The 17066-nt window shown below is 38.5% G+C and overlaps 1 protein-coding gene across 2 annotated transcripts in view; it reads right to left on the bottom strand.

Moving 5' to 3' along the window:
- Abcd2 (ATP binding cassette subfamily D member 2) overlaps positions 1–17066 on the bottom strand; it is a 63591-nt gene that overhangs the window by 39513 nt on the left and 7012 nt on the right. The window contains exons 3-6 of one of the 2 annotated variants that reach the window (XM_042677753.1): positions 8965–9086; positions 3851–4019; positions 3023–3117; positions 92–237 (exon numbers count right to left, since the gene is read on the bottom strand). In XM_042677753.1, the coding sequence (XP_042533687.1) occupies positions 92–237; positions 3023–3117; positions 3851–4019; positions 8965–9086 (532 nt within the window). The remainder of the gene's footprint in view (positions 1–91; positions 238–3022; positions 3118–3850; positions 4020–8964; positions 9087–17066) is intronic. The other variant, XM_042677754.1, reaches the window with a different exon arrangement.

Genomic DNA, 17066 nt, shown 5'->3' with positions numbered 1-17066 from the left:
TTAATCACTATCTCAGCGAAAATATCCATGCGATTGTCCATTGAAGAGTATGAGGAATGAAGATAATTCAAGAGTGTTGAACATGGCCTACCTTTGTGGGATATAGAACATGTGCTGAGGAGGTGGTTTGTAGAGGGTCCCTTCATACACAGGCCAGAGCCCACTTAAAATTCGGAAGAGAGAACTTTTCCCACAGCCATTGGGACCAGTGATCAAAAGATGCATTCCTTCTTGTACCTAAAGTGAGAAATCAAATTACAAAATAACTACAAAATTTAAAATTGCTTCACTTGGCATCATTTAAAAGTGTTTTTTTTTTAACTTTTGAGAACATTCAATCACGTGGGTGACCTCCCATGGGCAAGAAATCAAAGAAAAATGGTTTAGGGTTGAGAATCTCCAGTGTGGCTTTAACTAACGTTTAAAATGAATTGCAAAGAAGATGAATGTCTTGAAATAAATACTGGCTTTTCAATGTTTTTTTTGTTGTTGTTATGCCAATACTGGGACTTGGCCTTTTTTGCTGAAGGCTGGTGTTCTACCACTTGAGCCACTGCTCCACTTCTAGCTTTTGCTGGTTAATGAAAGATAAAAGTCTCACACATTTTTCTGCCCAAGATGGTGTTAAACTCTAATCCTTAGATCTCAGCCTACGAAGTAGCTAGGATTACAGGCATGAGCCACCATTGCCTGGCTTCAAATGTTTTAATTGAAATTTTGTTATCAGATATTCTACACATGTAAGGCAATTACAACCACATGGGAAAATAAGACCAATCATAAAATTTATATTAAAATATATTAAATTTCTATTAATAGTTGACTAAACTTATATTGAATTCAAATACAACTGAAACTCATCTATTACTCTGTAAAGCAAAGTTATCTGAAGAGCTAACTAAATTACCCAAGTTTGTATTTCATCCATCACAGAAAGTCCATAGTCATAGACATGTTTTCCTGTGTACCATTTTACATGAAGGACTTGTGTGTCAGCAAATTTTGATAACCACAAGGTGTCTTGAAACTGATTCCTACAAGAGACTGTGTGCACATACATATACACATGTATACATATATAAATGATATTCATTCTCTACATACATAAACATTCCATACTTACAGTATCCAATGATAAAATAGTATTTTAGATGCTTTCTTTTATTTTAATTAGTTAATTAATTAATTAATGTTCCCTGTGACTTGATTTTGAACCAAGGTTTCCTGCTTTCATTTGGCTTGCTTGCTTATGGGTGGCACTCTTACCACTTAAGCGATGCCTCTCGTTCAGCATATTGTTGGTGAATGAAGACAGAGACTCATGAACTTTTCTGTTTGGGCTTGGCTTTGAACTGTTACCCTTCAGGTCTCACCTTCCTAAATCGCTAGGATTAGAGACATGAGCCATTGTTGCCAGGCTTATTTATCATGTTTTAATTTTAGTCATGAATGTCCACTACATTTGGTAGGATGAAGAAGTTGTATTCTTGTGTTCAGTAAAGGATATGGTGAGCAATAAGAAAAAAGGAATATCATTTAAAAGTTGATTTGCTTTTCCCTAAAAATAAATGTTTTATAGTCAATAAGACAATCAATGAATACAGTATGAAAGCATGAGAGACAAAAATCTGCAGGATATCTATAGCTGTAGCTTTGTAGTGAATGGATATTAATACCCAACATCAGTAATGTGGATTTTTTCAATAGTGAAAACTCAAAGATGAAGGGCATCATATTGCTAGCCTCAAAGAAAATCCTGCAACAAGCCTTGAAAGAACTAATTTTACATGTGCTTTCTCTTTCACTAGACAAGATTAAGAAAGTTTAAATGTATACAAGCTTCCATGTTTCCCAAGTGACTTGTAGAAGATATATACCAGGCTGAGACACGCATTCACAAGATATTTTAAGAGGCACACATCTTTTAGGATTAGTGATTTCTAACTTAAGGAATTATATTTTAATGTAAAATATAATAGAAAGTTGTGTTACTTTATTGATTTAAAATAAATAGGTTTCTAGAGGAAGAGATTGTTGTCATTTCTTTTCTACCCTCAAAATTAACAATACCATTTGCAGATGAAAATTCAGTGAGTGAAAAATGCTTTTTACCTCATACTGTTTAGCAAGCCAGAGAAGTTATGCCACAAATATCAATAATAATTGGGCACTAGTGGCTCATGTCTGTAATCCTATCTACTCAGGAAGCAAGATCTGAGGATAGCAGTTCAAAGTCAGCCTGACAAGTCGTATAAGGATACAGGTGGAACTGTTGCAACAATGAGAAGTACAAGTTGTCATGTCGAAAACGAACTTTACAACTTTGGTGGGGGGGGGAGGCTTGGGGGGGGAGGCTGGGAAGGGATGTGAAGGGTAAACAAAGGAGGAGGCTGCAATGCTTGATAAGAAATGTTCTCATTATCTTGCCCATGTAATTGTAACCCCTCTGTACAGTATGTTCACAAAAAATTAAAATTAAAATTAAAAAAAAAGTCTATGAGACTCTTTTTATTTTTTAGCCAGCAAAAAAACCAGGAGAGTAGTTGTGGCTCAAGTGGTATTTTCAGCTTAGTTTTCATAATCAAGACATAAAGGTTATTCTCCAAAGAAAGCGAGGCTAAATTTAATTCTATGACTCTTATGCTTCTTTTTCCTAATAGTAAATGTGATTCCTGAACAATAATCGTATTATTTTTGTACTTTCCGTAAGGAAAAATGAGAATTCATTTCCACATATTAATTTATGAAGAAATTTCCTATTGTTCCCCTAAGTTACCTGGCATAGGCCCTCAGTGCACTGTACTTTTGATTTTTGACTTGATAATACAGCAGTAGAAATTCTTCTTTTCTCTCTGCTCCTAGGAAGTAACTGCTTCTATACCTGAGCCACTGTGCATACCTTTCTTGATTTCCCCTTCTTCCACTTGCTGCTCCAAGCATGTAACGTAAAGTACATGAATTCTGAGTTCTTTTGTTTTAGTGTGATAACAACAAATCAGAGAGTTTGTGAATATCATCTTACTTTGAAGTTTAGACTGGAAGCCACCACTTCTCCCGCTGGCGTAATTATGGGAACATTTTCACAAATAATTCCATGATCCACATCAATAACTTTTCCTATAATTAAGGATTAGCTTACGTTACAAAAGCTATCACAGTTTACTGCTAATGAAATGACTCAAAGTATAAGATAGTCTAATGGGTAGATGTAATTATATAGAAAATTCATATTAATAACTCAGGAAAATATAAATGGATGTAAAACAAAGTTTAATGGATATTTGTATTTTTGATACCTCTATGTATGAAATCTTTCTGAGAAGCACTATTTTATAATAGTCCAATGTCAACATCATTATGATAACACAGCTAAATGTAATCTTTTAAAATCCAGCCATATGTTTTACAGCTAATTTTCTCTATTATCAGTCTTCCTTTTAGGAAAAAAATATCTCCAAAAACAGAATAAAGAAATTGGATATTTTAATACATGATGACCTAACATATTTAGAAACAGAAGATAATGAAAAAACAATTTTACATTTGCTCTAATTCTATATGGTAATTGAATTTTAAGAGCAAACAATTTATTCAGCAATATGTTTCTAAATGAAATTATGGAAATATTTTCCTAAATAAAAGTAGCATAACATTTTTTGGTATCTAGTCACTACCCTTCACATTACAATACTAATTTTAGGGATTGCAGCTTATATAATGTTTGCTATTTAAATATTGGTTCCTTATAAATAGTAAAAGCTATCTTCTAAAAAAACAAAAACCCTTTAGCTCTGTTGATAAAATAATACTTAAATATAAGGAAACGATAAAAAGCAGTTGGGTTTGATACCTTTAATTTCCCGTGTGTCACTGAGGGGTATTTCTAGGTTAGTTCCATTCTTGCTCTGAGTTTCAGGCTCTTGAGTGACAGCAGCTCTTTTATAAATGCCTCTCTTTACTTCATCAAACACCCAAAACATATTATATACTCGAGCAGTATAACCTGCTAATTCAGTGACCTAAAAGTAATGAAGAGAGACAAGTTACTATATCCATGATAGGCTTTAAAATAGGTATGGAATTATTTGAGCTTCTTGATGTAATTTTTCATTTTTATTTTTGCCAATTCTGGGGCCTGGGCACTGTGTCTGTGCTGCTTTTTGCTCAAGGGTAGTGGGTGCTCTAACACTTTGAGCCACAGTGCCATTTCTGGCTTTTTCTGTGTAGTTTATTGGAGATAGGAGTCTCATGGACTTGCCTGCCTGGGCTGACTTTGAACCATGCTCCTCAGATCTCAGCCTCTTGAGTTGCCAGGATTACAGATATGAGCCACTAGAGACTAGCTTGATGTCATATTAAAGATGATATTTTATCATATGTGAGAAATAGATAATACATTTGATAACTAATGACAGTAAAAGAACAAAAAAACTTACGCAGCAATAAAGCTAGATATCAATGTAAGAGAGTGTGTGTGTGTGTGTGTGTGTGTGTGTGTGTGTGTGTGTGTGTGTGTGTGTGTGTGCGTGTGTGCCCATACCAGTCCTGGGACTTGAACTCAAGGCCTGGACACTGTTCCTGAACTTTTTTCCTCAATGGTAGTACTCCACCTCTACTTTTGACTTGTTGGTAGTTAATTGAAGGTAAGAGTTTCACAGGTGCTTGGCAGGACTGCCTTTGAACTGTGATCCTCAGACTTCAGCTTCCTCTGTAGCTAGGATTACAGGCATGAGCAACTGGTACTCAGCATTAATGCAACTGGAACTGGAATTTTTTTTTTTTTTTGTCGGTCATGGGCCTGAACTCTGGGCCTGCGCGCTGTCCCTCAGCTCTTCAGCACAAGGCTAGCACTCAACCACTTGAGCCACAGTGCCACTTCCGGCTTTTTCTGCTTATATGGTGCTAAGGAATCGAACCCAGGGCCTTATGCATGCAAGGCAAGCACTCTACCACTGAGCCACCTTCTCAGCCCCTGCAACTGAACTTTTAAACACATAATAAATGTTAATTCGAGTCAAGTTTCAAAATGAGAAATGAGTCTTAAGGATCTTTTTGCCACACTTCTGATCTTAAATAGTAGAAAAATACTTTTCTTCTTATTATGAAATGAGTGTTTCTTAGCCAAACTGTTTGTTAAAATTCCTGTTCAGCTAGAGAAATATCTGTGCCAGCTCAGTAAAAAAGTCTAAATCCTTTTCCAAACCCAAAACCCAGGTTCTTTTCAAGCAAATGAGATTTAAATTGCCAAGAAAAAACATAAATATATGAATTTTTCTAGGTGGTAGTAGATAAAATGAAATATATCTTTGCTTTAGTACAGAAGGTTCAAGAGGAAGATGCCTTGCCCCTATTATGCTAGCTGTTCAATTTCTGTTAACTTCCTGTCATTTTTCTACTGAGAGACCACCTTGTTATCAGGTATTGTGAAAAGTGACTCCTGTCTTACCTTTATCATTTGTACCCCTCAAAGGAAAGTTAAAGGGCTGGTAAGGTAGCTCAGTGGTAGAGCACTTGCCTTGCAAACCTGAGGCCCTGGGTTTGGTTCCTCAGCACCACATAAGCAAAAAGAAAAAAGCCGGAAGTGGCACTGTGGCTCAAGTGGTAGAGCACTAGCCTTCAGCTGAAGATCTGAGGGACAGCGCCCAGGCCCAGAGTTCAGGGCCCACGACTGGACCAAAAAAAAAAAAAAAGGAAAGTTAAAAACTGAAAAGCTGCTGGGTGCTGGTGGCTCAGGCCTCATTAATCCTAGTTACTCAGTAGGTTGAGATCCAAGGATCATGGTTCAAAGCCAGTCATAGCAGGAAGATCTGTGAGAAACTCTTATCTCCAATTAAAAACACCAAAAAGTTAGAAGTGGAACTATGGCTAAAGCAGTAGAGCACTAGCCTTGAGCACAAAAGTGCAGGAACAGCTCCCAGGTCCTGCCTGAATTCAAGTTCCAGGACTAGCATGCACACACACACACACACACACACACACACACATCCTAAAACCTGCTGATATAAATAAGCAAGGCACACACACACACACACACACACACACACACCTCCTAAAACCTGCTGATATAAATAAGCAAGGCAGTCCTAATAAATGTTTTCTAAGCACTAACAGAATAATACAACAATAGCGACATTTGTTTTTTTGTTTTTTGGTCAGTCGTGGGGCTTGAACTGTCCCTCAGCTCTTCAGCTTAAGGCGAACACTCTACCACTTGAGCCACAGCGCCACTTCCAGTTTTCTGGTGGTTTATTGGAGATAGGAGTCTCACAGTCCCTCCTGCCCGGGCTGGCTTTGAACCGTGATCCTCAGATCTCAGCCTCCTGAGTAGCTAGGATTACAGGTGTGAGCCACCAGTGCCCGGCTTAATGGTGACATTTGTATAAGAATTTTCATATGCAAAACTTAGGCTGTAATTTGAGTAGGTAGATGTTATTGTTTAAAAGTTATCTAGCCAGAACAGGCGCCCGTGGCTCACGCCTGTAATCCTAGCTACTCAGGAGGCTGAGATCTGAGGATCTCGGTTCAAAGCCAGCCCGGGCAGAAGAGACCGTAAGACTTCTATCTCCAATAAACCACTAGAAAACCGGAAGTGGCACTGTAGCTCAAGTGGTAGAGTGCTCGCCTTGAGCTGAAGAGCTGAAGGATAGCACCCAGGCCCAGAGTTCAAGCCCCACAACTGCCAAAAAAAAAACAAAAAATTATCTAGCCAGGTGCCAGTGGCTCACACCTGTAATCCTAGCTACTTAGGAGGCTGAGATATGGGGATCAAGGTTCAAAGTCAGCCCATACAGCAAAGTCCATGAGACTCTTATCTCCAATTACCCACCAGAAAACCAGAAGTGGCTCTGTGGCTCAAAGTGGTAGAACACTAACTGAACAAAAGAGTGCAGGGACAGTGTCCAGGCCGCAAGTTTAAGCCCCATGATCAACAAGGGAAAAAAAAAAAAAGCTGTTTACTGAATGAAAATAATAGCACTGCCATTGCATTTCTGTCTGCTTATGTTAATGGCTATTTAAAGAATAATTTCTGAAACATTATCTGGAAAAAAGTTTGCAGTTACAGGAAAACAAAGCTATTCAAAGGAAGCATGGGCAAATACAAATATCTGAATAAGAAAAAAATACATGTCCAAAATCCAAATGCAATAAAAAAAGGTAAGAAGCAATGAGTAGGTGGCATAGTTATGTATAGATAGGGTATGGACAGAGAGTAGTATGGGCAGGGTGTGACTATAAAAACCTGCAGAATGTGCTTGTGAACAGATTACTCCAGGATATAAGACAAAGGACTTGTTCCCAGAAACTGACTACAAAAGGAATCCAGCTTGAACTCAGGGCCTGGATGCAGTGTCCCTAAGCTTTTCTGCTCAAAGCTACTGCTCTATCACTTGAGCCACAGCTCCACTTCTGGCTTTTTGGTGATTAATTGGACTAGCAAAAAAATTAAGAAATTATATCTTTCAGTAACTCAGTTGTGAAAACAAAGAACAAAGTTTAAAACTTCATTATCTAGTAGACTCAAGGTTAGCTTAGAAGCTAAATCTATAATACGGCTCTAGCACTTTATATTGATGTGCAAACCTCAAGAGTAATTAATAGAGAGAAAGACTGTTGATAGGAATCTCTGAGTTGAATAAAGTGATTTTAATCTTAACCCTAAGGGATGTAGATCTGTTAGCATTCTTCAGTAGTCACTTACATATTGTACAAAGCATTAAAATGAGCATTAAGAATACAAAGGTGATTAGACAACCCTTGTTGCAAAGGAACTCAAGGTCTGGTGTAAGGTCAGAACAATGGAAGGGGGTGCAATGTCAGTTGAACACAGATAAAGATGGCCAAGGAAGATCCAAACTGCAGGGGAGGCAAGTGGAAGTTAGAGGAGTGAAAGAAGGCTTTATAAACCCCGGAAATCTTTTTCGGGGCTGGGAAGGTCACTCAGTGGTAGAGTGCTTGCCTTGAAGCATGCATGAAGCCCTAGGTTCAATTCCTCAGCACCACATAAGCAGAAAAAGCTGGAAGTGGCGCTGTGGCTCAAGTGGTAGAGCGCTAGCCTTGAGCTGAAGAGCTTAGGGACAGTGCCCAAGCCCAGAGTTCAGGCCCCATGACCGACAAAACAAAAAAAAAAAAAAACAAAAAAAAAAAACAGTGCAAGATTTCATCGATGAAGGATGGCTAAAGCTTGAAAGATACAGAAGTACTATTATTAGCTGACATGTTGAATGCTTCAAATGTATTGCATCAGGGGCTGTAGATCTGGCTCAGTGGTAGAGGGCTTGTCTAGTCTGTGCAAAGGCCCTGGGGTCAATCCCCTGTAAGAAAATGAATTGTCCTCAGTACTCTACATTCATTAACTAGCAACAGCCCTTAATCAGTACCATCATCATCCCTTTTTTTTTTTTACAAGTGAGTAAACAAAAGAAAAGTACAGAGGGTTTAGGGAACTTAACCAAGCTCACTTAATTGGTAAATACAGAAGCAATAATGTAAATATAGACACTGATTCCAGAGTCCATAGCTAAGGGATTTTTTTTTTTTTTTACAATTTAAAAACAAATAATTCTACTGACAAAAAAGGGAAGAATCAAACAGTGTACCACGCAGACATGTACTTGGGAGGTGCTGCTTTAAACCTTGACCGTACTCCTAAAAGCTGGCATATAGAAAAGGTATTCCTGAAACACTATGTGTACTTCTTAATTTACATTTTGCTTGATTTATTTATTTATTTTTTCCAGTCCTGGGGCTTGAACTCAGGGCCTGGGCACTGTTCCTGAGCTTCTTTTTGCTCAAGGCTGGCAGTCTACCACTTGAGCCACAGCGCCACTTCCGGCACCACTTCTATTTATGTGGTACTGAGGAATTGAACCCAGGGTTTCATGCACGCTAGGCAAACACCATCACTAAGCCATTTCTAGCTCACTTGATCTGACTTTAATCAGATTGACAAGAAATGCCAAATACCTCTTTGTAGGAAGACATAATCCTCTCAATTGCGTCAGCTCCTGAGGCAAGCAAGTTCCGTGCAGTGGTGAAGGCTTCAGTTCGGTCACTCACCATGGCTTGCTTCTGGCCATCCTGTAGATCTAAAGTCAATCACACAACTACTGAGTTTCTCTTTCAAAGTAACTCAATGTCCTATTTTAAACAAACTAAATAATGGTGAAAACAGCCATTAATATTTCATTAGTATTAGCAATTTTCTAGAAATAGAACAAATGATTAAAAATTGAGTGCTGGATAAGTAGATTTTATTTGAAGGTTCCTTTTATTATCTTTTAAAAGGAGAGCTAAGGCAGTTAAATCTAGAGGAATGAAGAGGATTTTCATGTAGTTTTCTTTCTATTTTTCATACATCCAACACCCTGCAATCATTATAGTTGTGCAATAAGAAACTACTGATCTAGTCAATGAATACTACTAATGAATATAACAAACATTCATGGTGTGGTTTCTTTAAAATACAAACTAACTGGCCTTCAGTCTAGACTCTGCCTTTCTCAAGATTCATCTATTTCCCAAACTTTGCCCTGCTCTGTCAGTCTTCTGGTATTGGCATGTTTAATTTATTCTAACTTTAATGTACTTTTTTATTGCCTAGCTTTTTATTTTCTTAACTCTCCTCTCAAGAGGAATAAAACATCACTTAACTTTAATTATAGATTTTCCTAAAAAATGCTTATGACTCTTCCAGTGGATTATCATTTTCTTGAGGGTCAAAACTCTTTCATGCTTAAATCCTAATATTCAGTACAGGACCTAGCACATGGTATTCCACAGTGTATAGTGAGGGGGTGGGTGAATGGATGGACCAATGGACCAATGGATTGATTGATGGACACTGTTAAGTTCTTAGTTGAAAGCCAAAAATCAGACTAAGGCATGAATTCAGGTTGTACTACTTATGGAAAAGTATCAAGCTAAGTAGAGCAAGACACCCTCTCCATACCTAATTCTAGTCTTAAAATTGAAGGAAATAATAACTCATCTCAGCCTTTTGTCCCAGGGTTAAAAGTAAAAAAAAGAGCCAGGCACTGGTGGGTCACACCTGTAATCCTAGCTACTCAGGAGGCTGAGATCAGAGGTAGTGGTTCAAAGCCAGCTTGGGCAGGAAAGTTCAAGAGACTCTTATCTCTAGTGAACCACCAGAAAACCGGAAGTAGTGCTGTGGCTCAAGAGGTAGAGCGCTCGCCTTGAGCTGAACAGCTGAGGGATAGTGCCCAGGCCCAGAGTTCAAGCCCCACAACTGACAAAAAGAAAAATAAAATAAGAGTAGTGTTAGTCAAATATATGATCCACAGAAAATGCTGTAATGATGGCGTCATTATCTTCTCTAACTACTGCTGTTGTTGAATCAGGTTGTATTTCAACCTTTCTATCCAGTTGACTCCCTATTTGGGCCTGCAGTAAGATTATCTCTAGACTTCCAAATTAGATGCTACAAATGAATGAAGAAATCAATCATGATGTGAGATGGCCCTTAGACCGCTTGGATATTTATTTCCTCCTAGTTTATATTAAAAGTTCTGCTCCTGTGACAACACAAATATATAACTTCTATTCAGATATTATTAGGAGATAGTTTTACATGGACATTCCACCTCACCCCATCATAATTGGTATCATCAAGAAAACAGATGACAACAAATGCTGGTATGGATATGGGACAAATGAAAATTCGTACTATCTGCTGATATATATATATGTATGTATGTATATATATATATATATATATATATATATATATATATATAAACTAGTCAAGGACTTATGGAATTCAGTATGGAGGGTGCTCAAAAATGAAAAAGAGAACTCTAATATGATCCAGCCACATATATATATATATATATATATATATATATATATATGAAGTACATTTCTTTTTATGTATAGTTTCCTAAAGGAATATTGGTATGTCAATTTTTATCGCAGCACTATTCATAATAGTCAGATTATGGAATACAGAATGTTAGGCTAGCTGCCTATCGTAGTGTGAATAGATGAAAGAAAATGTAGTACATATACACAGTGGTGTTTTACTCAGTCATTGATTTTTGTTTTTTTTGTTGTTGTTTTATTGGGGGGTCCGGTCATGGAGCCTGAACTCTGGGCCTGGGTGCTATCCCTCAGCTCTTCAGCTCAAGGCTAGCGCTCTACCACTTGAGCCACAGTGCCACTTCCAGTTTTTTTCTTTTTGCTTATGTGGTGCTGAGGAATCGAACCCAGGGCCTCATGCATGCAAGGCAAGCGCTCTACCACTGAGCCACCTTCCCAGCCCCTTACTCAATCATTGAGAAGAATCAGATTATGTCATTTGTAGAGTAGCTGATGGAGTTGGTGCTGATGTCTCACACCTGTAATCACAGTTCAAAGCCAGCCTGGGAAGAAATCCATGAGACTCTTATCTCCAATTAACCACCCCAAAACAGGAAGTGGAGCTGTAGTTCAAAGTGTTAAAAGCACTAGCCTTAACCCAAAAAGCTCAGAGATAGCTCCCAGGCCCAGAATTCAAGCCCCATGACTGACAAAAAAAAAGGGAGGGGAGGGGAGAAAAAAGTGAAAAAGAAAAACATATAATTGAGACCATTATGTTAAATGAAATAAGCCAGTTTCACAAAGACAAGAATCAGAAAACAAAGACTAAGTAACGTGGATAGAATAGGGGACTACTAGGGGTTGACGGGAGGGGGGAAGGAGGGAGGAGAGGGGATAAGAGCAACAATGGATGAACAGGTCCCAGGATTGTGTATGCCTGTATGGGAATGTCACAATGAAACCTTTTGCTAGTTACAATTAAGACACACCAAATGAAAAAAGGAAGAAAGAAAAAGAGACTGGGGAAGGAATGTGTAGTTTTTGTTTTTTTCTTTTTTTGAATATTTTTATTATCTTTAAAAGTTGCCATTCATATTCCCCCCACTTTTTTTTTTTGCTAAAGACTTTTGTTATATAGCCAGACTAGCTTCTTACAATCCCTCAGCCTTAATATAACAAATACTTGAATTGTAAGTATCAATACACCACACTCAACTTTAGAATTTCTCTGTGTGTGTGTGTGTGTGTGTGTGTGTGTGTGTGTGTGTGTGTGTGTGTGTGTGTGTGTGTGTGTGTGTGTGTGTGTGTGTGTGTGTTCATGTACTAGTCCTAGGGCTTGAACTCAGGGCCTGGCTTTTGAGTTCAAAGCTAACACTCTGCCACTTAAGTCACAGCTCCAGATTTTGGTGGTTAATTGAAGATAAAAGACTTTCCTGCTCGGGCTGACTTCAAACAGTGATCCTTATATCTCAGCTTCCTAAGTAGCTAGGATTATAGGTGTGAGCCACTGGAACCTGGCTTTTAACTCCAGAAATTATGAATTCAGTTACACACATGATAAAATTCAGGTAATCACAAGAACAAAACAAAAAACTAATATGGGATTCATGGCAAATTACTGAAGCAGTGAATTGTTATATCAGTTAAAACACTGAGAATATAAACTCTAAGCCCAAACTGGCTAATGATCTGAAATAGTCCTAAGGCCTTTATGCATTTGGATGAAAAGGCTGTTGTCCAGTAGCTTTCATGGCAATCTCTGCTAAGAACAATAATAACATTTGGGCTAGTAGCCGATATGGAATGGTTATTTTCACTTGCTTGGCAGATTAGTGCCTACTGGGTTCTCTCCATGCTTTTAGCCATGATAAATAGTTTCCCATGAATTTCATGCAACTCTTAATTTACTGATTGCTTTTTGGCACGGACTGTGAAAACAGTGCCAGTAATATTTTGTCATATATGTCACAGTCATCTGCCTGTCCTCGGTGAAAAGGACAGATTCATCAGTGTCAGAGACATAAATCCATAGACCAAGCACAGTGCACATGCCTGCAATACATTCAGGAACTGAGGGGAAGGAGGATTGTAAGTTCAAGTATCCCCTCTAAGGGAGGAGGGGGAAGGGAGAGAGGGGAGAGGAAAGACAAGGAGAGAGGAGATGGGAGTAGAGGAGAGCAGAGAAGAGAAGAAGGAGGAGAAGAGAAAAGCCATCCATGACCTCAAATCATTCACCTATTTTATATCCTAACTCAACACACTTTACTTTCTTTGCCACATACATTTTAACCACTTTATAGAAAATTCCCCAGTTAAGGATTCTATATTTAATATTATACCTATTACTGCTACTTCTCAGTTTTGAGAGTAATAACTGTTGAAAACTAGTCCCATAACTGTATACTGTAAAGAAAGGGCTAATGTTATATCAAAATACAGTTATCAAGATCCCTACCACTGTACAACACCAAGAATGAACCCTAATGGAAATTGTGCATTTTAGTTAGTAATAAATATTGGTTTTTCCTTTGTAACAAATATTCAACATTTAAGATGTAAAGAATAGAGGAAACAACTGGAGAGGGGATATTTGAGAATTCTATACTTTCTGATCCATTATTTTACAGAGCTTAAACTGTTCTAAAAATAAAGTAGCTTGGTTTTTTAAATAAATAGTAATATGATTCCTCCAGACTTTTTGACTTTTTGACTTTGTTTGCTTTTTATCTATGTCATCTTGATGAATCTCTGCAAAAAGTATATGGCTTCAACTTGTGCCAGATATAATTATCAATTCTAAATGACCTAAATGTGAAAATGAAATAACAACTAAATTTATAGAACACAAAATAGGAAAAGAGTTATGACCTTCAGTTAGGCAAATACTTCTTAACTAAGACATAAAACTATCCATCGCAAAGAAAACTATTGGGGCTGGAAAGGTGGCTCAGTGGTAGAGTGCTTGCCTTGCATGCGTGAGGCCCTGGATTTCATTCCTCAGTTCCACATAACAGAAAAAGCCGGAAGTGGTGCTGTGGCTCAAGTTGTAGAGTACTAGCCTTGAGCTGAAGAGCTGAGAGAGACAGCACCAGGCCCAGAGTTCAATCCCCACAGCCGACCAAAAAAAAGCAAAAAGAAAATTATTGATAAATTGGAGTGGATTAAAATTACAAACTTCAGGCTGGGAAGGTGGCTCAGTGGTAGAGCGCTTGCCTTGCATGCCTGAGGCCCTGGGTTCGATTCCTCAGCACCACATAAGCAAAAAGAAAAAAAAGCTGGAAGTGGCACTGTGGCTCAAGTGGTAGAGCGCTAGTCTTGAGCTGAAGAGCTGAGGGACAGCACCCAGGCCCAGAGTTCAGGCCCCATGACCGGACCCAAAAAAAAAAGTAAGCACAAGAGACACTTCGCAGTAAAGGCCATCTCAATGAGCCAAGCGCACCAGCCTAGATTTGTAACCCTACTTATTTGGGAAGCAAAGATTTGGACATTGTGGTGCAGTGCCAGCCCAGGCTCAAAGAAGTTTACAAACCTCCATCTCAACCAGTGGCTGGGCCATGTAGGATATACAGTCATTCCCAGTGACACAGGGAAGCACAAATAGGAGGATCACAGTCCAGGCCGGCTCAGACATAAAATGAGATTCTACCTGAGAATAACCAACACAAAAGAAGTTGGTGTCTGGCTCAAGTACTAAAGTTCATGGTTAGCAAATGAAATGAAAGTATCCCCAGTATCCCACACAATGCACACACACACACACACACACACACACACACACACACGTGTGCGCGTGTACACACATGTGTGCCAAAGTACTTCATTCAGAGTTTAAGACCACAGTGAATTGCCACCATATGGTGATAAGAATGTCTACAACAACAACAACAAAAAAGAATGTCTACAACAAAAACGACACTGTCAAACACAGGCAAAGAGAAACTTTCACACACTGTTAATTGGAATGAAGAGCTTTTTTAGAAAAGACTACAAAATCACTAAAGCTGATCACATTTATAACCCATAACATAGTCTAGCAGTTGAAGGCAGCACATAGATGAAGGCACCAAAAAGGCACATACAAAAATACTTATTAACACTGCTAATAATATTCTCAAAATTGGATATTATCTAAATGTCTATTCTCAACAAGATAAAGTAACAGAATGGGAAAGAATGTATAGCAGAGAGAATAAATAACCTAGAGGTATTCTCAATAACACTGACGAATCTCATAAAAATAATGCTGAATGAAAAAAAGCCAATCCCTAAAAAACACATACTTGTAAATGGTATTTAAAGTTCAAAAGGCAGCAAATATAATTATAGCAAGAAGGTCAGATCAATGATTGCCTTTGCTGTGGGGGAGGGAGGGGAGATAGCAGGGCTGGGGAAGGCTTATGGAATGTTCTGGGTTATTAGTATGGTTCAATTCTACTCCTTCATGTTAGTGACATATATGCTTGTTAGCACATATGTTGTACTGGGAGCAATTGTAACTACTTGTATGCTTAGCTAATTAGTACTGTGAAAGAAAGTCTTTGAAAAAGCAGGGACTAGTGGCTCATACCTGTAATCCTGATGAGATCCGAGGATCCTAGTTCTAAGCCAACCCATTCAGTGAAGTCCTTGACATTGTTATTTCCAATTATCCACCAGTCAGAAGTGGAGCTGTGGCTCTAGTGGCAGAGTGCTATCCTCGAGCACAAAAAAGCCTAGGAACAGGGGCTGGGAAGGTGGCTCAGTGGTAGAGCGCTTGCTTTGCATGCATGAGGCCCTGGGTTTGATTCCTCAGCACCACATAAGCAAAAAGAAAAAAGCCAGAAGTGGTGCTGTGGCTCAAGTGGTAGAGCGCTAGCCTTGAGCTGAAGAGCTGAGGAACAGTGCCCAGGCTCAGAGTTCAGGCCCCACGACCGGACCCCCTCCCCCCCCCCAAACAAAAAAAAAGCTTAGGAACAGTGCTCAGGCCCTGCATACAAGCCCCAGGGCCAGCATGCGCATGGGTGCTCACATGGGTGCATGCACACACGCGCGTGCACACACACACACACACACACACACAATGTCTTTGTAATGTACTCATCATTAATAGTGTGGTAATTGTTCAACAGAAATGTAATTACTATATTCAAATTGCCCACGATATATTTTGCTTATTTGTTACTGGATTATAAAACCTAATAAAGAAATAATGCTGAATGAGCAGTGTTGTTAAAGGTACATTTTAGAGGTAAAAATATCACCCATGGTAGTAGGGAGATTATAGGCTCCATTTCTGGGAGCAGCCTCTCTTATTTGCTCCTTCTGATTTGCCAACTCTCATTTATACATTACAGGTGTGTGCACAGGGCCAGTTACCAGTTGTCAGGAGCAGTATCTTAGGTGCCCTTTGATAGGTGTCTGTAACAAGGGATGGCAAAAAGCTAATCATATAAGCAACCAGCTATTGAGCATCTTCTAGGAGCCAGGTATGGTTCTAAGTTTTATATATGTGATCTTAATCTTTAAAACTGAAACAAAAAACAAATTATTTGTCCAAGGCCACAGCCTCCTAAGCAAAAGAACCCAAGGATGAATGAAGAGGACTAGCAGACCAAGACTGGAAAAGTGCTGGGCTTCTTTTTCTCCTTTCTTCCATTCTTCTTTATTCTCCCTCTTTTGCCTTTTTCTTTTTGCTATTGCCTCGAATCATTTTTCACCGCCTTTTGCCTTAAAATATATACACTTTCATGTACTTCATCTCTAACATAATAGACATGGAGGATTAAAGGTAAATTCAGATAGATGAATAGATTAGAAAATATGGAATATAATTCCAAGATCTAAAAGCTCTAAGATAAGTCATTATCTTAAATTACTTTGCACTGGTGGCTCATACCTGTAAACCCAGCTACTCTGAGGAGGATGAGATCTGAGGACTAAGATTTGAAGCAAGTCCAGACAAAAAAAAAGTACATGAGATTCTTCCCTCCAGTGAATCAGTGGAAGTATAAGTGGTAGAGAACCCGTCTTGAGGGAATAAGCTAAGTGAGAGCAGGAGGCCCTAAGTTCAAGCCCCAGTAATGGCAATCATACACAAAAAATATTTTGTCTGAGTGAGATAATAATATTTTCATGTGTTAGGCCACTGTAGATAAATATGTAATAAAATATATACAAACATTGTAAACACATATCTTTAAATATAAAAATATTTATATTTATATATTTATATGAAGCGGGCTGGGAAGGTGGCTCAGTGGTAGAGCACTTGC

The sequence above is a fragment of the Dipodomys spectabilis genome, unplaced genomic scaffold (assembly GCF_019054845.1).
Source record: "Dipodomys spectabilis isolate Male_0828 unplaced genomic scaffold, ASM1905484v1 ptg000039l, whole genome shotgun sequence".
Taxonomy (NCBI): Eukaryota; Metazoa; Chordata; class Mammalia; order Rodentia; family Heteromyidae; genus Dipodomys; species Dipodomys spectabilis.
Note: the sequence above shows the minus strand (reverse complement) of the source record. Positions and strands in the feature narration are given on the sequence as shown.